This window comes from Brassica napus, chromosome C5 (assembly GCF_020379485.1).
Source record: "Brassica napus cultivar Da-Ae chromosome C5, Da-Ae, whole genome shotgun sequence".
Lineage (NCBI taxonomy): Eukaryota > Viridiplantae > Streptophyta > Magnoliopsida > Brassicales > Brassicaceae > Brassica > Brassica napus.
The window spans coordinates 13,924,721-13,949,932 of record NC_063448.1 but is presented as its reverse complement, the minus strand read 5'-3'; the positions used below and the strand labels follow the sequence as shown (position 1 = coordinate 13,949,932).

At 35.8% G+C, this 25,212-nt stretch overlaps 2 protein-coding genes across 2 annotated transcripts; one reads left to right on the top strand and one right to left on the bottom strand.

Moving 5' to 3' along the window:
- The first annotated feature begins 3,977 nt into the window (after positions 1-3,977).
- Positions 3,978-15,264, top strand: LOC106397527 (phosphatidylinositol transfer protein 3). Its single transcript, XM_013838120.3, has 6 exons — positions 3,978-4,259; positions 4,578-4,671; positions 13,516-13,692; positions 13,776-13,874; positions 14,526-14,768; positions 14,861-15,264. The coding sequence occupies exons 2-6, from the start codon at positions 4,579-4,581 to the stop codon at positions 15,158-15,160; spliced, it is 912 nt and encodes a 303-aa protein (XP_013693574.1). The 5' UTR covers positions 3,978-4,259; position 4,578; the 3' UTR covers positions 15,161-15,264.
- A 2,065-nt stretch (positions 15,265-17,329) lies between these two features.
- On the bottom strand, positions 17,330-18,165 carry LOC106399658 (FCS-Like Zinc finger 5-like). Its single transcript, XM_013840114.3, has 2 exons — positions 17,726-18,165; positions 17,330-17,603 (listed from the first exon to the last, which is right to left on the bottom strand). The coding sequence occupies exons 1-2, from the start codon at positions 18,061-18,063 to the stop codon at positions 17,468-17,470; spliced, it is 474 nt and encodes a 157-aa protein (XP_013695568.1). The 5' UTR covers positions 18,064-18,165; the 3' UTR covers positions 17,330-17,467.
- Positions 18,166-25,212: the final 7,047 nt, after the last annotated feature.

Genomic DNA, 25,212 nt, shown 5'->3' with positions numbered 1-25,212 from the left:
AAAAAAGTTTGTTACTTATAAAAAAAATAATACTTTTATAATTTTCTTTTAATTAAGCTTTTAAAAAAGTAATATTATTTATTTTAAAGTTAGTTTTTTCATGTTTTTATTAAATAATTTATTGTACTTGTAGGATTTTATAATTCGTTTTTGTTTAACGTTTTTTCTTAAAAGTTAATATTTATCTTTTATAATTCTTTATTTTTAGTATTTTTTAAGAAAAACATTATAATAAAATAATAATAATAAGACTATTAAATAATATTTACTATTATGTTTTTAAGAAAAATCATTTTTGTTATCTTATTATATATTTTTTTAATAATTATTTATTTGAACACATGTCACAATATTAGAAAAAAAATTACTATCAAATAATATTTTACAATTATATTTTTATTAGGATTTTTCAATATTAGAAGGAAAATTACTATCAAATAATCTTTTGTAATTATCTTTTTATCAGGATTTTAAAAAAGGAAAATTACTATTAAATAATATTTATAATTACTTTTAATAAAATTCATTTTTGTTAATATGTTAGTATATATATTTTTAATTATGAGATAGATTAACGCATGTCACAATCTTAAATATATAATTGTCATGTGTTGCGATCATGTTAATTAACAAATTTGAAGAACCAAGTTTTGTATAATAAGATTATATTAACTGAAAATATTACTTGATAGTAATTTCATTTTATAATATCATGAATAATATATAATTGTAAAAGACTATTAATAAAAAATTTCTTTTCTAAAACCATAAAAGAAACAGTAAAAAAATATTTTTATAAAAATAATTTTTATTTTCCAAATCTATCTAAAATCCTAAGATCTGTATCATATTTTTAACACATGTCATAATTTTTAAAAACAAATTTGATACATGTCACGATCGTAGCAACTTTGAAGAACCAAACTTTATATAATAAGATAATTTTCAAAATCAAATACTACCTATAAAAATAATATTTATTGTAAAAACTATATAACTTTAGAAATCATTTTTTATTCTAGAAAATGTTCACTATATCCGTAGAGGCGAGACTCCCAAATCTTAGTCGTCGTGTCTATTATACATTACACCTATTCAGGAGTCCACACAATCCAGGGAAACGTTATCTCCAAGCCAACACCACCGTAAGCGGAATCACCTCCAAGAACCATTACGAATTCCTAGAATGATCTCGACGAATCTCCAACTCTAGAGTGAAACTCCATCTTCTTCTAATTGAGTATCGCTATTTTTTATTTGTTGAGCCACCAGAACCGCTGAGATATTTTAGGGGTCTGCCGCTCATGGACCTCTATATACGGTCTGTAAAGAGGAAAAAACACCTTCGGAAACTTTTTATGACTGTCTGTCACCAGATCTCACAATAAGAAAACATACAATTTCCGGCTGACGTATTTGTCGGAAAAAACTATTAGGACGGAATTCCGATAAATACGTATTGTCAGATCTAGAAAGTCGAATTTTTTTTTTTGTCAAAACATTCCGAAATTTTTTACCAAAAAACCTACTGAGAATTTTTCCAACAAATAAAATCCATCGAGAATATTCCGTCGGAAATTCATTGGAAAAATCTATCCAGAATACATCGAGAGTTTTCAAATATCTACAATTTTCTTAAAAAATATTATTATAAAAAAATAAAAAATTATTTTTAAAATATAATAAAATTATTAAATCTTTATAATGTTTTTAAATATACAAAAGAAAAAGTCTAAAATAAATTCCTTAATCTAAAAATCATAAATAAAACTTGCACATCCTAAACTAACAAATATATAAAATTATATTAATATTTAAACTAGAAAAGTTGAAAAATGTTTTTAAAATTAAAATTATATATAATAATAAAAGAAATGTAAACTATAAAAATATATTTAAAAGTTAAAACTAATAAAACTTGTTAAAAAACTTCAAATGGTTGCAGCTACTACGACTAGGCTGCAATTTTCAAATGCCAAAAGTTAACATCAAATCGTATCAAATGCTTAGACATATCCCACAAACAAGCTTAGCATAAAAGTACAAGGGACAAGATCAAATACAATACATGTACACACAAAAAAGTTCACTCCTTTGAGAGAGTGGGAAGAAAGCGAGTACCTTGGAAAGAAATGGAAGCTTAGGCTTGGAAGCTTAGGCTTGAAAGAGAGATGGAAGCTTAGGCTTGGAAGAGAGATGGAAGGAAACTATGTGAGGGAGATGAAAGTTGCTTAATTACTGATCTCTTTGAGATAAGTATTTATCTGTTTGAAAATTCAAAGTAAACAAGCTAACATTAAACATTCATTTGCAAAATTTCCAATTTTTCAATTAAGAACACTAAATTTAATTTTGAATCAGAAATGACTAATACTTATATGTCTTAGTTCGATTTTAGACCGATAAGACTGTCGACGGTTGTAGATTCGCCTTGATTTATTTCTGGCGTCGTCGAGAGAAGATGGTGATGACGGAGACGTTGTATCTTTTCGTTGTCGTCGTATCTCTTCGTAGGTTTGTTTCCGTTTGTTTTCTCTTTTACCTTTATTAGTGAGTGAAGGTAGTTTAGTCTTTTGATCTATTAATTAAAATTATTAATCTGATTTTTAGCTTAAAGAGCTAATTTTGAGACAAAAAATTGAAATATGCCTATTTAAGAGAATTGTCCAAAAATCAATGATTCTTTTATAAATTAAAAGTCATTTAAAATATATGGGCCTTGATTGGTGCTCTTTATTTATCCAATCAACAGTTAAAAAAACATTTAAAAAAACTTTTAACATTTACTCGATTATTTAAGCATTATTAGAAAAAATAATAAAATGCTAGAGTAATCCAGTAAATGTTTCCTTTTGGGCTTAGTGGAGTTGGTGGTATGACACATGATATGAGAAAATGTGGTTGGTATTTTGTGATGCCAGAGCGGCTGAAAATAACGACCAAGAAGGTTGGTTAGAACGTCACAATCACAATTTACACGCAAAAACCGCTTATTCGTGATTATTCATGCCTCGCTGGAAAAAATAAATACCTCAATTTCTAGTGCATACCAAAACATACTTTAACTAATCAAAAATTTGAAATTCATGTCTGAACTAGGGGTCAATAAAAGAATACATACCCCAACTCTTATTGCATGCCAAAACATACTTTAACTAATCAAAAATTTGAAATTTATGCCTAGTCTTTTGAAGTCAACGCTAATCTCAATTTTGACTTAAACTCTGTTAATTAATTGTTAACGATAAAGACTAGGATACTTAATTGGCTAATAAGTCAGATTAATAATAATTGAGCCTAATCGAAAATCAAATTGGAATGTATCAAATCTGATAATAGTTGCCCCGAAGCCCTAAAACAATAGACCATATTATCAATATGATGTTGTCTGTTCTGTGTTTTTAATCTCCTCTTCTTTCTTTCTTCTCCTGCGACAAAGTGAAGGATCCCGACAAGACAGAGTGAAGAAACAAAACACATAACAAACGACGTCGTAGAGATAATGGTTCACTGTTTTAGGGTTCCGGTCCAACTATTATCAGATGTGACCCATTCCAATTTGATTTTCGATTAGGCCATAACTCATTAATCTACTAAATATCCTAGTTAGTCGTTAACAATCAATTAACAGAGTTTAAGTCAAAATTGGAATTAGTGTTAATTTCTAAAGATTGGGCATAAATTTCAAATTTTTGATTAGTATGTTTTAGCATGTAATAGGAGTTGAAGTATGTATTTTTTCAACGATCCCTAGTCCATGTATAAATTTCAAGTTTTTGATAAATCAATGTATGTTTTGACATGCAGTAAAAGTTGAAGTATGTATTTTCTCAGTACCCTAGTTCAGGCTCCAATAAACCGTTTTCCCTCGTTTTACACGGCCAAAGTTCAAATCAAGAGGTCAAACCGGGTTCAATTCCCGGTTCAGTTCACTCTCCACGTTGAATAAAGTAACCAGAATCTGCTTTGAACCAAAACAAAAACGAAAAAGGTGTTTCCTACCAAAAAAAAAAAACGAAAAAGGTGTTTGTGTCTTCCCTCAATTGCGCGTCACGTGTCTTTGAGCTCTCATCACGGTGTCCGTGACGTAGCCGCCTGACGAAACTCATGTTCTTCTTCTACTACTCTTACAATTAAGTCTTTGATTTTTTCAGACGGGAGCTTTTAAGACTTATTGGTCTCAGTTTAAACGCTCTTCCATTTCTATTAAACGGATCTCTTCGCTGATCGCTCCAATACAATTTTTTTTTATTTCGAAGGTGATTTCATGTTCTTTAATTTTTAATTTCTGAGTTTATGCTGATTGTAGTTATCTAGGAGTAAGATCATAGGTCAGAATGTTAATTAGTTATCTTACTTCTTTTTATTTTATTTTTTAAAGAACTGTAATTTAGGATGTTTCTCTGATCTAGTTCGATAGGTAACTTGACCAGAACCTGTTCTTGTGTTTCTTGATTTGTATTTAATTAGCATCGTATTAATTAGCTTAATAGCTTCTTAAGTTTGGCTAAAATCAAGCTCTATTATATGCCTTGTTTCTTGATCCCTGTTTGTGGCCAATGAATAATAAATTGCAGTATGAATTTCCAGGAAGATATGAGTTCTGATACCAAAAGTTCACCTCCAAGTGAATCTGAGAAAACTTTGCCACCAGAGGAGTATCTAAACAAGGTATGATGATGATGATGATGATGATGATGATGATGATGAATCACTAACTGTGTTTGTGATGATAATAATTTGATGTGTGTATCAATAATTCGATCTCTATAATATTATTCGAGAATTTAGTTTCATATGTGTCGCTTTCATGTTAACTCTCAAGATGGTTGATTACATTGATACCCTTAATGAATTAATTTGCATTTAAAATACTATTATTTACTATTATTTTTAGTTTCCTTTTAAAAAATTTCCAAAAATATACACATATAATAAAAAAAAAAATTTTATAAAGTTAAAAAAAATTGAAAAACGAAAATATATGTATATATAATATGATTTCATAAAAAGAGAAAGTTCACAAAATAGTAATATTACATTAAAAAATATTTTTAAATAACATAAAATAAAATTTTGAAGTACTAAAATACTTTCTTTATATTTATATTTTCTTAGATGAAAATTATAAATTTCTATATAATTTGATTTCATTAAAAACAATTTACACAGCTAATCTAGATATTAGAAACATAAATATTAATTATTTTAAAACATAATTAAACAATACAAAAAAAAATAAAGTAATAAAAATATTTTTATATATCTATATATTTTCTTAGAGGATTACATAATTCATATGTGTTGCTCTCACGTTAACTCTTACATTGGTTTTTTTTTTTTTTTTGTCACAAACTAAACTTCATTTAAAGATTAAACTGGGTTCATTACAAGGTTTCTTAACACCTGTTTGGCTATGCCATCCACGTTAGAAACAGAGGATCTACTGACCCAATAAAAGGAAACAGAAACGAAAGCTAAAGATAGAGAGTTGATGTCGCTGAGGATTCCGTGCAAATCTGAAACATTTGAGCCATCCTTGATTGCCGTCATCAGTTTACTTGAATCAGACTCGAAAGAGATTTGTTTAAAATCCAACGAAATCGCTGTCTCCATCGCAGCCAGTACCGCCAACCCCTCCGCCACAAGGGGTGATTTAACATTTGCAAAAGTTTGGGACCCTGAACAGAGATGTTCCTTCCCAATGCCTACAAATTCCCACGCCACACCCGCCTGGTGTCCTTCCCTGCTCCACGCCGCATCAGACCGACAGATTATCTCGTTCCTTGGTCCTTCCCATTCAGACCTGATCCTTATTACTCCTTGTTCCGCTACCGGTTGAGCTTGGTGCCACTCTCTCGCTAAGCGAACAGCTCTATTCATCACTTCAAGGGGACATGTCTTTTCCTCTCTGAATATACGTTGGTTCCTTGCTAGCCAGATGCTCCAGACCGTCCAAACTGCCAAATTTTCAGAGAGAACTCCAGTGGGAGGGAGACATATGATGCGCTTGACTCGTCTCCATCCCTCCGCAAAATTTGTCACATTATCAAGGTTTAGTTCAACCTTACTAGGGAATTTTCTCCAAACCTCCCTTGCTGATGGGCAGAGGAAGACCATGTGTATCACAGTTTCCGCTTCCTCGCAGTTGATGCATTTCGGGTTTGGGATGATCTGTCTAGCTGCAAGTCGTTCACTTACAGGCAAGGCGTTATGGGAAGCCTTCCATAACAGGAGCTTCATCTTTGGTGGGATATTAAGTTTCCATATGTCCTCGATCCATCTACTGTTAATGCCCCTCTCTCTTTGCGTTGTTGGATTCGACGCTCTTCTTTCCAGAGCTGCTACATACCCTGTTTTGGCTGTATACTCCCCCGCTGGGTTCCGGAGCCAAATTCTTCGATCTGGGCCTCCTTGTCTGCTTGTTTTTATACTCATGATTGATTCTCCCAGCTCCGGTAGTAGTCGCTCTACCTTTTCCTCGTCCCATTTTTGAGTTCCCTCCTGGAATAGAGCCTTTACCATCATATCTTTTGATGCTTCTGTTGCTGGGCCCATAGGTCTCTGTATACATTCGGTCGACAGCCAGGCATCGTCCCAGATTCTCACTGACTCTCCATCCCCTATGGCCCAACCCAAGTGTTCTGCCATTAGGTCTCTCCCAACCAAGATGCCTCGCCACCCGTGAGAACATCCCGTCGCTGCTTCAACCTCTAGGAAAGGTTTCTCGTTACAGTACTTACCATTAAGTATCCTTGCCAGCAAACATTGCGGTTTTGTGAGTATTATCCAACTCAGTTTTCCTAGCAAGGCGTCATTGAAGCATTCTATGTCCCGAAAACCGAGGCCTCCATCTCCTTTGGTCTTAGTAAGCGTATCCCATGAGATCCAAGCCATGCGCCTTTCCTCCGGTTTTGCATCCCACCAGAATCTGGTCAAGACTGACTGAATCCGTTTGACAACGGACATCGGTAGCTTGAAACAGGACATGGAATGGGAGGGCATTGACGATAATACACTCTTTAACATCACCATTTTTCCCGCTGTAGATAGCATCTTAGATGACCATCCTATCGCCTTTTGTCTGATTCTTTCCACCATTCCCGTGAATAGATCTTTCTTCTTTCGTCCAAAATGCTCGGGTATCCCGAGATACTTCCCGGCTCCTCCTTCTTTTGTAATCTGTAACACGTTCCTGACTCTATCTTTGAGTTCCTCGGGGGCTAGCTTAGAGAAGGTGATCGCAGATTTATCTTTATTTATTTTCTGTCCAGAAGCCTGCTCATAGAGTTGTAGGATTTCGCTCAGCGCTTTGACACTCTTCTTGTTTGTACGGCAGAAAAACATTGTGTCGTCCGCAAAGAGAAGATGGTTGACTCGCGGACAACCAGTTGCCACTCTAATTCCCTGGAGTTTCCCTTCCCGCTGTGCCTTTAAACACAAACCCGAAAGCACCTCGCTGCACATGATGAAAAGGTATGGAGATAACGGGTCTCCTTGTCTGATCCCGCGTTCCGGAATAACTCGTCCTTTCGCTGTTCCATTCATTAGGAAAGAGAAGGATACAGAAGATACACACTGCATGGTGATTTCCACCCACTTCTCATGGAATCCGAGTCGCCTAAGCACTGTTTCGATGAAACTCCATTCAAGTCTATCATAGGCTTTACTCATGTCGGTTTTGACAGCCATAGAACATCTCTTGCTCGCCTTTGATGTCTTAAGAAAGTGTAGAACCTCGTGTGTAATCAGTACGTTATCCGAGATGGCTCTGTTTGGGACAAAGGCGGATTGGTTTTCCGATATTAGCTCGTTCAAGATTGGGTGGAGTCTTCTCGTTAGGAGTTTAGAGATTATTTTGTAGTAGACGTTGCATAGCGCAATTGGTCTATAATCTGCTACGCTCCTTGGCCCATGTACCTTGGGAATTAAACGGACATGAGTCTCGTTTATTCCGCTCGGCATACGTCCAGACTCGAAAAAACCCTGAGTCTCAGCAATTATTTCTCCACTGATAGCTGCCCAATTTGCCTGAAAGAAGCCTGCCGAGAACCCGTCTGGTCCCGGAGCTTTGTCCGAGTGGATAGAAAACAGTGCGTCTCTAATCTCGTTTGCGCTCGGTAGTCTGATCAGTGTCATGTTCATTTCTTCTGTTACCAACGGTGATAACGCAGCTTCCACAATATGGTCACGTTCTTCCTCTTTAGAGGTGAAAAGATCTGTGAAATAATTCACGATAGTGTTAGCAATCTCGGTCTCTTTATAGTGCACCACTCCATCTGAATCTTCCATCACGGTGATGTTGTTCATTGCTCTTCTGCCTTTTGTGATGGAGTGAAAATACCCTGAGTTCCTATCTCCCAAGCTTAACCACAATATGCGGCTCCTTTGTCTCCAATATTCTTCTTCCGTCTTATATGCCTCTTTTAGTTCCTGGTTGATAGAAGCAATCCGGTCTCCATCATTTTGAGGGCTTACCATTGCCTCTTCCAATGCTTCTTTGTGTTTCTCAATGATGGTCCTACTGTTTGCTTGCTGCTCCTTATTCCATTTGACAATAGCTCCTCGGACTCGGGATAATTTTTGTGCCACTTCTTCTCCTCTATGTCCCTTCCATGCGTTGGCGACAATCTCCTTCACCAGGGGATTGTTTTTTAATCTTCTATCGAATCGGAACAGGCCCTTGCCCTTCTTCCTAGTTACGTCAAAACAAGTGATGATTGGTTTGTGGTCGGATCCCTCGTAGTTAAGATACTCTAAATGGCCGGACGCGAAGCACTCAAACCAATCACTGTTCGCCATAGCCCTATCCAACCGGCTCCGAACCACTCCAGCACTCGTAACTCCACGCCAGGAGAGGAAATCTCCCGCATGGTGTATATCATATAGATCACATTCCGCCACAAAAGAACGGAAGTCTGTGAATGAGCCTTCAGTTCTTACAACCCCGCCTTCTTTTTCTTGGTTGTTTAGGATGTCATTAAAGTCTCCTGTCACAAACCATGCTCCTTCTCTAGTTCCTGCGAGATCGGCCAATTCTCTCCACAGTAGTCTTCTCTTGGCTATATCAGGATCGCCATAAATGAAAGTCGCGTAGAACACTTTGCCTTCATAACGCAGGGTTGTATCAATATAATTCTTGCAAGTGTTTAATACAATGAGTTCAATCTCGGCTTTCCAAAACAAAGCAAGACCTCCTCCCCTTTGATCAGTGGGGGAAACCAGGTGACTGTTTACAAGATCCGACGATTTGAATTTTCGGAGAACAACGTCGTTGGTGTTCATTGTTTCCGAGAGGAAGAAAATATCCGGGTGAAATCGTTTCCGAATTTCCCCTATCCGCTGGACTGTCTGAGTATTCCCCAATCCTCGACAGTTCCAGCTTGCTATCTTTAAGGAACTTGATTGGATGGATTGTGAAAATCCATCTTCTTCTTTGAAACCTTTGGAAACGTCTTAGTCGATGGCTTCACTGGAGGCTGTCTGGACGTGGACACTCCAATCTCCTGGCTTACCAATCCCGTCTTCCTAGAGTTGACCGTTTGCCTGCCTCCTTTCCTCTTAGGGGAGCCCTTCATCATTGTCACTTTCCTCGGTTTTATAGTCCCTGCGAGTGCTTTCCCTTTGGTGGTTCCTGGCTTTCTTGTCAACGGGGGTCTGCCCAATCGTTTCTTGGCTGATACTCTTCCTTGTTTGTTTGAATTTTCTCCTACCTTAGTCGGTAGGGATGCATCTCCCAGACGAAGCACTGCTGGAGTTCTTGTAGTAGCCGCTTCCGGGCTATCTACTTCCATCGCGTCTCTCAGTACTCTCTGTTCGTTCATCATACGTCTGGCCATGTTTTCCGCTGTTTCCTCAACTTCACCTTGTTCCTCTGCGCGTCGGACCCTCTCCCGTCTTGCTGCACTCTCCGTTGGGTCAGCACATGAGGTGTATTGGATCATGACTTCTCGCAGTTCTTCTCTTGCTTCTTCAAGTACTTTCCTTGGGATTTCTTCTTCCCGGCCTGCCCCTCTAACTTCAAGTCGGTTCGTACCAATTGAACCTGACCCTTGTTTTCCTTCAGCCTCCTCTATCGTTCGGGTCCTTTCTCTGTCTCCACTTCTTTTGTCAGAATGGGCGCTAAGTGTTCTACTTCTGCCCTCTACACTTCCTGTTCCTCTCTCAGTGGGTGTAAGGTGCCTACCCGTTTCAATCCATCTTTCTTCCCTTCTGTTGCTACTCCGATAAGAGCCTTCTCTATGGTAGCTTTGTTCTCTTCTATTTTCCAAGTCAGAGGTTCCCATTTTCCTCGAGGCATAGCTTCTTGAGGGCTGATCATAGTTTTCCTTATTCCCACGGTAACGACCATCTCTCTGGCTCCTTTGTCTCTCCCTATAGCTCTGAGACCGATCTTCCCGCCACTGGTGGTCTTGTCTCCTGTCTACGTTGTCCATATTTCTCGACGAGGGGTACTGGTTCCGTTCTGCATGCGCTGCGTCTCTCCTTCCCCCAGTTCGTGTGATGTTTCTCCTCTGATCAGATAACTCAGGACATCCCTCTCTCTCATGGTCTAGCTTGGAACAATGTAGACAGTGTTTATCTAGCTTCTCATACACCAGAGTAGTTGTTATCTCTCCTCCTCCTTTAGCAAACTCAAGTGTGTATGTTTTCAATATTGGCAGGAGCCCATTTATCTCCACTCTCATCTTCAAACTACCAGGGGTGATGTCACTTCCCTGATAAAATCCAAGGTCTTCTCCCATTCTTCTCAAGATATCTTCACTCCATAGGTGGAGAGGGACTCCGTGTACGCGAATCCAGAATGGGATTTGAGATGGGAATGTCGCAGACGTAGTAGGTTCCCATTTTTGGAGGATGACCATCCATTTAGCGAAGTGGTAGGGTCTTTTCTCTAACACTAGCTCCATATCTGCAGCGTTTGCAAACTGAAATTGGAAGAGCCCTTGTCCAAGGTCGGCTCCTATAGCTCTCGAGCTGGTCTTCCATAGATCTGAGAGGAACGGTATTAGGGACCAAACTCGTTGGTGCTTCAAATTTGTAACCCTGCCCACCAGCGTGAACTCATGTTTCTTTATCAGTTCCGAACAATCAAAGTCCGGGACCACTATCCTCCCCGACCGGAGCGGTTCAGAAGCCTTAGCCACTCCTTTGCCTTTTTCCTCATATGTTAGTCGTCTCGCCATCATGCTTCGTTATTAATTATCTAAACTGGATCTTCACCTAAAGGTGAGAAGGTTCTGTAGATCAGAATCTACGAAAATTTTCCTTTCCCTCTGGAAACTACTGTGTCTGGAGAAGAATGCTTAACCCAGGGGGAAGCGGACCAACAACCTGTTCCTTGCCATAATCATGGTTGGGAAAGGTATACAGCTTACCGGATGTTGACGACGGCGGTCCCTCCGACGACTGTCGGGGGAAGAACCCGGTGTGTAAACGTTCAGAGCGGGTTATTATCCAACAGATACTTCCGAAACGGTACAAGATTTGAAACCGAAACGGATAAAGCAGGGGAATAAGCCGAAGTTGGTGAAAAGGTGTCAGGGAAAGGTGGGGATAAGCCCCTTTAGACAGTGGTTAATACTCTTCTTGACAAAGGCGCCTGAGAGCAACTTTCTCACACCTCTCTCTTTCTAGAATCGCTTTTTTGCCTGCATTTATATAACTCTTACATTGGTTGATTACACTAATTCCCTTAATGAATTAAATTACATTTAAAATACTATTATTTATTATTTTATTTAGTTTCCTTTAAAAAAAATCCAAAAATATACACATAAAATAAAAAGGAAAATTTTTATAAAGTTTAAAAAAAAATGAAAAACGAAAATATATGTATATATAATATGATTTCATAAAAAAAGGAAAAGTTCACAAAATAGTAATATTACATATAAAAAATATTTTTAAATAACATAAAATATAATTTTGAAGTAATAAAATACTTTCTTTATATCTATATTTTCTTAGATGAAAATTATAAATTTCTATATAATGTGATTTCTTAAAAAAAATTACACAGATAATCTTGATATTAGAAACAAAAATATTATTTCTCTTAAAACATAATTTAAACAATACAAAAAATTCAAAGTAATAAAACTACTTTTATATTTTTATATATTTTCTTATATGATTACATAAAATAATTAAGTAACATAAATTGATATATGTTTAACTGTCTAAAAGTATTTAATAATTAGTAATATTGAAATATTTTATTTATTTTTCATATATTTAGTTGAATATAATATCTTTCAATTACAGCAAAACAATATCAAAAATTATATTTTACTTATATAATATTATTTTTAAATACAATCACAATTTTTTTACTGCTTATTTTTAAGAGATATTAAAAAAAAACTAAAAATAAAATTTTAAAATAAAAATCGTTTGATCAAATAGTTACAAAATAGTTTAATGAGATAGATATATTATATTTTATCATTATTAAAGTTATTTGTTTTCTTAATATTAAATTTGCTTTTAAATTTTATGTTTTTATGTTTGTTGAATTTAAGAGAACCATAATCAAAATACCAAAGACATAAATTTATTTAGAATTAATAAAATATTTTAATTATTGTAAATATTGATATGTGTTCATGAGCTTTCAAAAATGTATCAGCTAGTCACGCATGTAACTTCCTATTGATCGTCGCTTTATTTTTTAATAGTTTTTTAAAAAACAACAACATATAATTTGATAAATATTATGAAAATACATGCACATTTGACTTAATTATAATAAAATAATAATTATACTTCATTTTGAATTTGAAAGAATATATGAAACTCAATATACTCACAACATGAATGATTCGACTAATCCAACTTATATAAAATCATAGATTTAACTACGATAAGAATATATAATTTTATAAGAATAGTAATTTATTTTATAAATATAAATCATATGACAACTCAAAATATATTAAAAATGAAAATAAAATATTAACCAACTATTAAAGTTTAGTTCTTTTGTAAAATTTATATATATGCATGAGACTTCAGAATATTATCGTTTCGTTATATTAATTTATGTAATTTGGAATCACACACTTTAGTTTTTTTTTTCCATTTTAAGCACAATATATCTTTAAATTATACATAATGTTCATAAAATATATTTACATATCTAAGACAACAACCACCTAAATGCAAAAAAGAAAATAATCAAAATTTTAATATATAGAATAAAAAATATTACAGTTGAATTCATATATGCAATCTAATTTACATAAATTATAACTAATTTGACTGAAAACAACATATAACATATATAAAATCATATGTATAATTAAATTAATAGAATATTATTAATATAAATAATGCATATAAATTATAAATTAATTTAAAATTAAAAGTAAGTAGCAATCAATTATTATAATATATTTACTTTATAAATATTTATACCCGTGCTTGAGCACGGGAAAATCACCTAATATTATATATATTGCATGTTGATATAAATCTTGTGTCCTTGTAAACACTTTATTGTCACAATTATAGATAAATGAAGTGAGGGGATTACTAGGGCCATTGACTAAGAAGTCATCTGAGTATTGTTCAGATGCTGCCATTGCCCGGTACTTAGCTGCACGTAACGGACATGTCAAGAAAGCAACTAAAATGCTCAAAGAAACCTTGAAATGGAGGACTCAATACAAACCCGAGGAGATTCGATGGGTATGTATTCTTGAATTTATAACCATCATCCTATGAACCATGAAACTTTTTCTAAAATGTTTCTTGAATATGTGAAATTATAGGAAGATATTTCACGAGAAGCCGAGACCGGGAAGATATACCGAGCAAACTGTACTGACAAGTATGGAAGACCGGTTTTGGTTATGAGACCAAGTTGTCAGGTTTGGTGTCTTAAATTCTTGATCCCAAGCTCTTGATTCTCTATGCCTGCAACCGGATTGTACATTTGTGGAATAATATGACCTGGAATGCTTTAAGCAATAACTGGTAGTCAAGTTTAGGAGTAGGATGAATGAAAGGAAATTGAAAAAACGGAACGCAAAAGACTGCCATAGTGAAAATGATTCCATTCAATCTCATTCAGGAGACTTTTTATTCCTGAATATTTGATAATACATTCCATTTTTTTTCTACATATTTTAGTGGGATTTAATTGTTTTGTACTTCATTTAAATAGTAGTTGTTTTGGAATCGACATGAATTAACCATTCCTACAATTTAATTCCACAAATTACTAAGCACTCTTATTCGATTAATTCCACAATTATTTTATCATTTACCCTGAACGAAATAGAATAGTCATTGAATAAAATTCACAAAAATACAAATAGAAACACATATATACATTCATCTATAATTTGATAAGAAACAATTGGTCGACAAAAAAAAAAAAGATAAGAAACAATTGGAATGAGTATCCAATTTTTGTTCCATCCACGTTTAATTATTCCACTAATTTCATTTTATGCCTTACCATGTACAGCCTATGTAAATTGTCTTTTTACTTATACCCATTTTTCGTTTTATTACAGAATACAAAATCTCCTAAAGGGCAGATTAGATTCTTGGTATACTGCATGGAAAACGCAATCTTGAATCTACCGGATCACCAAGACCAAATGGTTTGGCTTATCGATTTTCACGGTTTCAACATGTCGCATATATCAGTCAAAGTGTCTCGAGAAACCGCTCATGTGTTACAAGAACATTACCCTGAACGCTTAGGCTTGGCCGTCCTATACAATCCGCCGAAGATTTTCGAACCGTTTTGGAAGGTATAGTTTAAAAAATCTCTCATGTAAGTCTCTTATGTACCATGGAACTTTTTATTACTGACATAAAGATGAAATTTGTATAAATCTGCAAGATGGTGAAACCGTTTCTAGACCCAAAGACACGCAACAAGGTGGAATTCGTGTACTCAGATGATAACCTAAGCAAGAAGATTCTGAAGGATATCTTCAATATGGAGCAACTCGAGGTTGCGTTTGGTGGGGAAAACAGTGACTCGAGTTTCAACTCTGAGAAATATGCTGAGAGAATGAGAGAGGATGATTTGAAGTTCTTTGGAAACACCACAGTGTCGTCAACCTCAGCTCTTTTGACCAACTCGGATTCTGAAGTTTTAGACTCTGAAAAGAGCACTTGGACGACAAATAAGATGTGAAAATCAAGAACGGGGCCTCTTTAGATACAACAAGAGCCTAAACTTGAAGCCAAGAATAGAAGAAACTTCTGGTTACTAAATTCAAACTGCAGATTCAAACTGCAGATTCTTATATGTTTCACACAGTATAATGCTTATTTTTACTCTATTAAAATAGTCATTCTAAAAAATAAAACTATACAAAAGTCTATTATTGTTGGACCATTTCACTACCAACTTAACAAATTAAATATATATATGTCCTATTTTGTGGTCACTTAACAATTATACTTTAACAAAATTGGTTTTGATACTAACTGAAGCGTTATTTGCCGGTTTTACACAAACTTCAAGCCATCTATCACAATTTTGTAAAATATTTTGTCAAACATTTTCCTTAACAGGTAATAGCCTTTACTAACATCTAAGATTTTACGAAAAGCATTATTTAGTATGTCATGCCATAATTTATCATTATTTTCTTTATGATGAAGTTTATACAATAAATTATCCAGTATTTTACTAGAATAGATGAGATATGTTTGACTACATCATTTATGAATTCTTAAAATAAAACATTAACTATAAACAATGAGTTTAACTTTGCAACACAAGGTTAAATAACCAAACTTTTTTTTAATGGCTTAACAAAACACAATTATTTTATTTTATCAATTTTATAAATGAAAAGAATTATAACCCGCATTCCAACACGGGTAGTATCCTAATGTTCTTTAAGATATTGGCTACGATTATTTCTTATCCAAGTTGGCGTTTACATAAAATTCAGAATTATATCACAACCATCATCTACTTCTACTACATGTAATCAATTTTTTTTTTGTTTTTCTTATACAAGAGAGAAGATTCTTCTTATTTGAACACAAAACCCATTAGAATTGAAATGTAAGAACGCATTGACTGGATTATCCAAATAATATTATGCTGAAACAAAATTCAAGAAATTTTTATTTTTTCACAAGCAAAGAGGATCAAGAGAATCTCGGCCTTAAAAAGGAAGAATCTGCTAAAATGTTGCCAGGGACCTAGTCAATGAGATTTCTTACTTGACTGACGTCAAATCTATGTAAATTGTTTTTTCAGATGAATGGTCCGAATAGCAACATACGGGATAACTATGGAACAATTGTGGATCGGTTCTAAAAGTAAGAAAAACATATCGATACGTAAGTATGTGCAGAGATTTTTGTTACTATTAACTAGGTCTGGATAGTTTGCGGTCTTGGACCCGACCTAAATCGAACCCGAGACCCGATAGGGGACCCGAAATATCCAAAACTTCTAGTATATTTAGGTATATACGGGTGTTCCATATATTTTTGATATTATGGATATTTATTTAAGTTTTGGGTTTGGATTTTCGGGTATAGTTATGGGTTTCGAGTAAAATTTTAGATTTTCAAAAATATAGTTCATGTAACTAGATTAAATTTTGGGTATTTTTCGTGTCTTTGAGTCAGATTTTGGGTAAAACTTAGGGTGTTTTTTGGGGTATTTGAATATTTTTTAGATTTTTTTCAGTTTTCGGGTATTTTTCAGGTTTTCAGATCCAAAATATCTGAAACTGACCCGGAACTTTTAAGAACAAAACAATAGTGGGTATTGGCGATTCCTTGACAATTGGACCCAACCGACCCAGATCCGACATGACCAAACCGACCCCGGACCGAAAAGTTCTAATTACTCTATTGGGTCTAATATCTAAGACCTGAAAAGCCGGACTGACAGGTCATCCGTCCCCAAGACCCGAATGTCCATACTTAACTATTATATGCGGTGTGGTGCGGCTGCGGTCCGTGACATCTGACATTCGGACCCGAAGAATAAAAAGGCTTATGTTCAAATATCGAAGCATGACGTAAAAAACAGTTCGATTAGTAGAGTTACCAAAAAAAACAGTTCGATTAGTATTTTTAGCGGTATATTGTACATGATGTCTACACTACCATACATAAGGCAGATCACTGTCATCTGTATATTGTAACTTAACCTAAATTGATTTACAATTATTTTTCCAAATTGACGCAAATACGGTTTTCGTACTCTCTGTATAGTATTTACATTTGACATACTTGTTAACTATTGGTGTTTTAAGTTTTAAAAATGTAAAAGTAGTTAGATAGTTAGAAATTAATGGGTATAAGTATAACACAAATATGCAAAGCAACATAGTCTTAACTCTTAAATTAAGTTTAAGCAAAGCTTAAGATGATTAACAAGGTTAATCACGGTCAATATGCTTTTAGACATAATAATAATAACCATATACAACATACGGATATAAATATATATAGTTGTTAAGGTGACCTACACGGCGGCGGAAACTCTCTCTCCTTTGCCGGATCCGGCGGCGACGGTGGACCTAACGACGCCCTTCTCTTTCCTCTCGTCCACCGTAATCTGCTGTTGCCTGCACTCTAAGCTACAAAACGCCCTATCTCCTCTGCTTAAATTAACAAACCAAATTTAAATCACCAAAACCCCAAACAAAACCATGAAACTAAGCTTGCTTCATGTTTACTTCGACAGGTAAACTCACGTAAATATGTACAAAGAAACGTATACCTATACATATAGATGTCTCGGCCGGAAACAAGATGACGTTTACAGAGAGAGCAACACCTCAGAAAATCTCTGGCGTGAGTGGAGTAATCTTCTGAGTGTCTCCTCTGTGTACCTCTCGGCGAGACCATCGCTAAGAGCCGTTGATCTAACAAACCATGATGAACCTGGCGATGTTCATCAACGGCCACGAGCTTACTTTTCCTTGGACTCAACGTCTGAACATGTTGATGATCGGACGGCTCCTCTGGTTCGCAAGGTAGGTTCAAATCGAATTTTATCTTCGACAGGCTCGTGGTTCTCTTTATCTCTGATCTCTGTCTCTTCCCCAACAACATCATGTTCGTGTTTTTTTTAGTTTCTTGTTCCTCTCTTTTTAGGGTTTATGCTCTGAGTGAACAGAGCAAAAGCGAAAGAGAAGAAAGTGGAAGTGAGAAAAAAGAGGAGAGACAAAGAAGATAAAAGAAGAGCCATAAACTGAGGAGTGAATCTTGACCGTTGGTTATTTTGATCTGATTCTAGTTTCACATCATGTTAACGACACGTCATGATTCGGATTCTCGATGTTTTATTCGTTATTTAATTGCTTTTTTGTCGTGTTTCAAATTATTTTGTCTTTCTCTTTTTCTCAATTATTTTGTTGAATTTCTATTGTAAATACTTCTCGTGACCGATATGTCTCTTTGCAATAGTGAACAGCCCTCCAACGTCTCACATCTTCCCAAATCAATTGACCTATTTATAATTTCAATATTTTCAAAATTATTATGATCAATCAAAGTTTATATTTGAATTTGATGTGAAGATCAATTTATAGCCTCTTGTTTGTGTTCTAATATAAAAGAGTATGCACAAGAACCGAGAACTAAATAAGCTTCATGTTGATTGGTGCATTAGGGGGGACCTCTTTAAAGTACAAACAGAGTGGCACATTGTACAAAAATGGTCGGTCTGAACATCCTACGTTTCGTACCACTTTTCTATTTTAATATGTTCGAGAAGAGATTTGAGTATCTTTCTACTGACGGTTCTATAATGCACTACAAAAAAAAAAATAATAAGTTTAACGACGGCGGTATTCCTCGTGAGTTCGTCGTAAAAGAAGCTTTACGAAGAATTAGCGAGGAAACACATTTCGTCGTTACTCGTTCGTCGTAACGCATATTTTCTCGCCAATTCGTCGTAATTTAGCGAGAAAAACGTTTCGTCGTAAAGACGAAGTACCATATTTCGTCGTAAAGACCACGTAAATATTCCACGTAAGAATATCGCTATATTTCCTCGTAAATACTTCGAAAGTAGTTCCTCGTAAACTACACGTATTTATCTCGAAAGTATTTCCTCGTAAAGTACACGTAAATACCTCGAAAATATTTCCTCGTAAAGTACTCGTTTAACCTTCCTCGTCATTTCCTCGTAAACTTTTCACGCAAATAAGTCGTAAATTAGCTACGAATACACTTCGTTTTATTATTTTACAGAATTTAAAAATATAATTAAAAAATAATTAAAATTATTTAATTTATTAATAAAATTAAAATTTAAAAACAAAATCAATACGAAAATATTGTATATATATATAAGTTTTGAATTTATAATACAACAACCAAAAAAAAGAACTAAGTCGTTCATCGCCCGGTAGAATTCATCACTCCTCCTCTCTACATCTGCTTCGGCATGTGTGTCGGAAGATGACTCGCCTGGAATAGGATTTGTTCGTCGCATGTTCCTCAACAAGGACTCTCATTCCGGATTTTTGGCCGCTATAACGTCCAAGAAGCCCTCGACTCCACCCACACGAGCTGTGAACGCAGATCGCGTCGAGTCCAACTCGTTACGCAGCTGAGCGGACTCTCTACGTAGCTGAATGACTTCATCTTCCCATGTCTGACCATAAGACGATGTCGCTCTCGGAACATCATTGACGGAACCAATCCCCAACGTACGTCCCTTTTTCTTAAGGACAACCTTAAAAACAAAAAATAATTATTATTAGTAAAAATTTAAAGTTAAATTAAATGAATAATAAAAAAAATTAAAATTTTAAAAAATTTGCCTCCTCGTAAATCTTATCCACTTCAAGTGTGGATAAGGTGACGGGTAATCCGTAGGTGGACTGCTGGGTCAGCTGGGTCTGACGGTCGTCAACCTGAGCAACCAAGTCGTTGAAGATTTACTCGGACTTGCCATCTAGAAATTGGCCCGCCTTATTCTTGTGGGTCTTCTCGTAAAGTTGCATAAGAGACGGGAGTTGTCCCGTCTCTTTGGCCTAAAAAACATTTAAAAAAGTTAGAATATACATATATATATATATATATATATTAAAAAATTAATTAAATAAAATATTTAATTACCATTTCCAAACGTACACCGGCGTGAAGTTTTTGGCCCGTAGAGTGAAGCATTGGCCCGTGGCCGTGTTCATCTACCATGTTATGGGAGGCAGAGCAAGACTGGGCGATTCTAATGGACTCAGGATCCCGCCAATAATGGATGAGGCCATCCCACACATCTGTGGTGAGCTCCGCGGGTTTGCCACGCTCATACTCCTTCACGATCCAGTCACCCTTCCAGTTGGACACCATGTCCAACAATCGAACTTTCGCCTTCGCGTAAAACGCTTTCCTCACCCTCTCATTGACCCCCATGGACCAATGATATTTTTGCTGTAAAAAAAAATTAAATTAATAATTAGTTTTTTTAAAAAAAAAAATATATATATATATATATATATATAAATAATGAAAAAATTAAAGTATATATAATTAATTAATAGTAACTTACAGCGTAAATTTTGAACCACGTCTTTCTGACGTAGATCGGCGTCTTTTTCCAGTTCGGATGTGCCATGGAGAATTAACCTTTGATCGTGTCGGTTATGTCCGATGCAAGACATCCATTAACCCCAAACCTGAAAAAAAACAAATTTAAAATATAAATTATTTATTAATGTTATAAAAAAATTTGAAAAGAATTAAAAAATAATAATTAATGTAACATACCACAAAGTTCTGTCCGGTCGGTCGGGGTCTATGACTGGTAAACTTTCTATGCCTGGCTGACCGAGAAGGTCACTGTCAACCTGGCTGACCGAGAAGGTCCTTGACAGTGTACTGCGAGTAAGGAGCACTCGGAGGCACCATCAAATCGGGATGAATCTCAGCGCGCATCGGAGGAGCCATCGGAGGAGGCACAGGAGGAGGCATCATCGGATGAGCCATCGGAGGAGGCACATGAGAAACCGATGGTGTACTAGAAGAAGGCGACCGAGAGACTCTCTGAGAAGGCTGAGTCTCGAGGACAGTCTCCGGACCCGAAGAACCGGGAGCTGAAGAAGACGACGGGTCTGAACGACTACCAGGCTCACCGAACATCTATCTATAATGGGGAGTAAGTCTGTTCTTTCGAATCGTCTGGAAAAAAAAAATTAATTTTTAAAATTAACATCAACAGTAATTAACAAATTCTATAAATAACAAATTATATAAATCTAGCTAAATTCCCTATATTAACCACCTAATCAACACTAATTAACATAAAATCAGCAAACCTATCTAAATTCCCTACACTAACCACCTAATCAACCCTAAACTAATCAAATTAGAGAGGAAATAGAAAGACAACGTATCATTGCTACGAAAGAGAGAGGAAGTGGAGACGAAATGGGAGAGGGAGCTCGCGTGTATATATAAGAAATTAGTAATCGTCGTAATTTCCTTGTAAATTTACGAGGAACTAGCGAGGCCCGTGTTTTTCTTTACGAAGAATTAGCGAGGCCCGCGTTTTGTTTCTTCGTAACGTCCTCGTTGATTAACAAGGAATTAGCGAGGCCCGCGTTTTCCTATTATGAGGTCTTTACGACGAATTGTGCTTACGTGGAATTAACGATGATTATTTTAGGATTCGTCGTAAGCTCCTCGTTAGTTTACGAGGAAATAGCGATGATTATGTTTAAATCCCTAAAATCCGAAACCCCAAACCCCATCTTCCTTATCTTCTACTTCAAATATATTCCAAACCCCAAACCCATCTTCCCTTTAACGAGAAACTCGCGAGGCCCGTGTTTGGTTTCCTCGAAATGTCCTCGTTCATTTACGAGGAATTAGCGAGGCCCGCTTTTTTATTTTCGAGGAAAGAGACGAAGCTAATTGGTCGTAAAATCTTTCGAAATTTCCTATAAATACACACCAGTTTGCTTCTCAAATCAAAGATAAACTCACCGATTTGCTTCTCAAATCAGAGATAATTACTCACCAGTTTTCTTCTCAAATTAGAAAGATTTGATAAAAAAAGAAGGAGAGAAAGATACGACAACACATGTGGGCGGAGACAAGGCTAGACTTACGTAGGTCTCGCCTTGTTTCTTCCCACCTATGATTCCAGTATCTTTCTTCTCTTCTTTTTTCTTCTCTTCTTTTTTTAAATATTAGTCGTTCATTTACGAGGAAATAGCAAGGCCCGTGTTATTATTTACAAGGAAATAGCCTTGTGTGAAATACATATGTGATGTGGTGACCTTTACAAGTAGAGATTGAATTATTTCGTGTAACCACTTAGGATAATCTGCATCGTCGTCATAATCAACCTGCAAAAATAAAGAGACCGTTGAAATACAGATCATGTATGAAAAAAGAGTTTGATTGACCTGAAAAAATTAAGAGTTTGAGTTAATACATGATTCTTCAATCACTTAATAAAATGTTGATCTTTTCTTTTGTCTAAGTCACTTGTGGATATGCCTGGGAATGTTTCTTCGATTTGAGAAACAAATAGGCTGTAAAATCACATTTATATTAATTAATCTTTGGCAATTATATAATTTATACTTATGTGTGTTTAAAAGTGTTCATATATGTTACCTTTCAAAATAACGCATCAATGGATCCTCGCAATTGAGTAGAATATAGGTGTGTGGACTATGAGCGTCTTCTTCACTCGACCACCAAACCTCTTTTAATTTCCCACCGAGTCGCCCAATCTGGCTAAAGATGTCTGGAACACCAGCAACTGCATATGTTGGTGCGACACCACCATCATCATATCTTCTTGGAGCTCTTTTCCGGGTACGTACTTTTGACGCAAAGTAGTACGATGTGAAGTGAGAAGTTTCTTCCGTCAAACTTCCAGCAATTATGGAACCTTCAAATTTTGCGAGGTTCTTTGCTTTTCCCTTCAAATATTTCATGGTTCGCTCATACTGATACATCCATTCGTAATGGACATGTCCACGAAGCAATGCCTCATATGGGAGGTGGACAGCTAGATGCTCCATGACGTAAAAAAATCCCGGAGGAAATATCTTCTCCAAGTTGCACAATAAGATGAGAATGTTCTGCTGAAGCTGTTCCCCGACTTCTTCTTTAAGAGTGTGTGTGCTCAAATCCCTGAAAAATGCTCCAATGCCTTGTATATTCCAAAAACAATTAAACATATTATATTAGTCATATATTATTGCAAACTAAACCATTATAAAATTACTGCGTTATAATATACTACCTGCAAGTATTTCATGTACGTTTGTTGGAAGTAGCTCCGCAAATGCAAAGGAAAGTAATCGTTGCATAAAGACATGACAATAATGACTCTTCATCCCGGAGAATTTTTTACCCTTTTCAACATATCTAGAGAGATTTGAAACATACTCATCGAAGAACTTCACTTCTGATGCCACCCAGTTGAACAACACCGACTTTTTTTCTGAAGACAATCTGAATATCGGAACGGGAACTTATCCATTGCTTTTTATATGTAACTCACTTCTTGAGCAAATATCCGGCAAGTCCAACCTCGATTTTATGTTGTCTTTTGTCTTCCCTGGGACATTCAATATTGTATTCATGATGTTCTCAAAGAAATTTTTCTTTACATGCATCACATCGAAGTTGTGGCGCAGAAGAAGATCCTTCCAATATGGCAACTCCCAAAATATACTCTTCTTGTGCCAGTTGTGATGAACACCGTAAGAATCAGGCATATTACGAGAGTCATGCCAATTACCACCACAATGAACTGTTTCGTTTGCTTTGTAGTATTCGATTTGCGCTTCAATTTGTTCTCCAGTTAGATATGGAGGAGGAGTGTTTCTCACAACCCTTTTGTGCCTAAAAAATTTTTTGTTTCTTCGGTACGGATGGCCAATGAAAAGAAATAGACGGTGACAATCGAACCAACTTGTCTTCCTACCATTCTTCAGTTGAAACACATATGCCGTTCCATTACAATATGGACAAGCTAATCTCCCATGTGTAGTCAATCCAGACAACATCCCATAGGCAGAAAAGTCACTTATGGTCCACAAAAGCATCGCTCGCATCATAAAATTCGTCTTCGTTGAGCAGTCATACGTCCTCACCCCTGTTGACCACAAATCCTTCAACTCTTTTATCAGTGGTTGTAGGAAAACATCCAGAGACCTTTTGGATGGTTCGGACCAGGTATTAATATGGCCAAGAATAGAAACTCCCGTTGCATGCACATTTTCGGTAGCAAGTTGTATGGCGTAAGAAAGACTGGCCACAATGAATATTGTCTCCCTGACATTCTGAATTGACTAAATCTTTATGTGCATAATCCGAGACACACATTCCGGCTATTGCTAGCGAAATCCGAATGTACTTTGTTAAAATGTTTCCAGGCTCTTGCATCTGATGGATGAGTCATCTCACCATCCGTCTGAGTATGCTCGGCATGCCATCTAATCTTTTCAGCAGTCTGCTCTGATTAGTACAATCTTTCCAGTCTGTCTGTAATTGGTAGGTACCACATCCTTTGGTACGGTACCTTATTACGTCCCCGTCCTTGCGGCTTAAATTATGGCTTCTTGCAGAATCGACATTCTTCTAACTTCTCATCATCTCCCCAGTAGATCATGCAATTGTCGATGCAAACATCTATCATCTCCGAAGGCAACCCAAGACTATAAACCAGTTTCTGAATCTCATAATAAGAATCAAAAGACACATTGTCTTCTGGCAAATACTCTTTAAACAAGTATGCCCATTCATTCATGCAACTTTCAGGTAGATTGTGATCAGTTTTAATATTCATCATTCTAGCAGCCAACGACAATTTAGAGAGACCTTCTCTACAACCACTGTAAAGTGGCTGATTCGCCGCATTTAACATTTCATAAAACTTTTTTGCATCTATATTAGGTTCTTCATCTTCATCATGAGCTACAAATGCATCAGCTACCATATCATGAACCCTATCATAATCTACCATCTGCTCTTCCTGATGGTAACTATGTTCATTATGCAAATGATGATCAACCCGTTCTTCCTGAAAATTGCTATTACTACTACTAGCTTCATTCTGATCATAATTATAATCTTCTCCATGTTGAAACCAAATATAGTAATTTGGCGTGAAACCTCTATTTATTAAATGCTTCCAAACATTTTCACGATTTGCCAATTTTGAATTGTTGCATTTCCGACAAGGACAGAACATCTTACCACTTTCTTAGGCGAACGGTGTGGAATCTGCTT

What these genes read in the sequence shown, in the direction of transcription:
- LOC106397527 (XM_013838120.3), top strand. Translation starts at nt 4,579, where the DNA reads ATGAATTTCCAGGAAGATATGAGTTCTGATACCAAAAGTTCACCTCCA. An exon ending in CAGAGGAGTATCTAAACAAG is followed by an intron (nt 4,672 to 13,515) that starts GTATGATGATGA and finishes TCACAATTATAG; the next exon opens with ATAAATGAAGTGAGGGGATT. An exon ending in AACCCGAGGAGATTCGATGG is followed by an intron (nt 13,693 to 13,775) that starts GTATGTATTCTT and finishes GTGAAATTATAG; the next exon opens with GAAGATATTTCACGAGAAGC.
- LOC106399658 (XM_013840114.3), bottom strand. Translation starts at nt 18,063, where the DNA reads ATGATGTTGTTGGGGAAGAGACAGAGATCAGAGATAAAGAGAACCACG. An exon ending in CGAGACATCTATATGTATAG is followed by an intron (nt 17,604 to 17,725) that starts GTATACGTTTCT and finishes TAATTTAAGCAG; the next exon opens with AGGAGATAGGGCGTTTTGTA.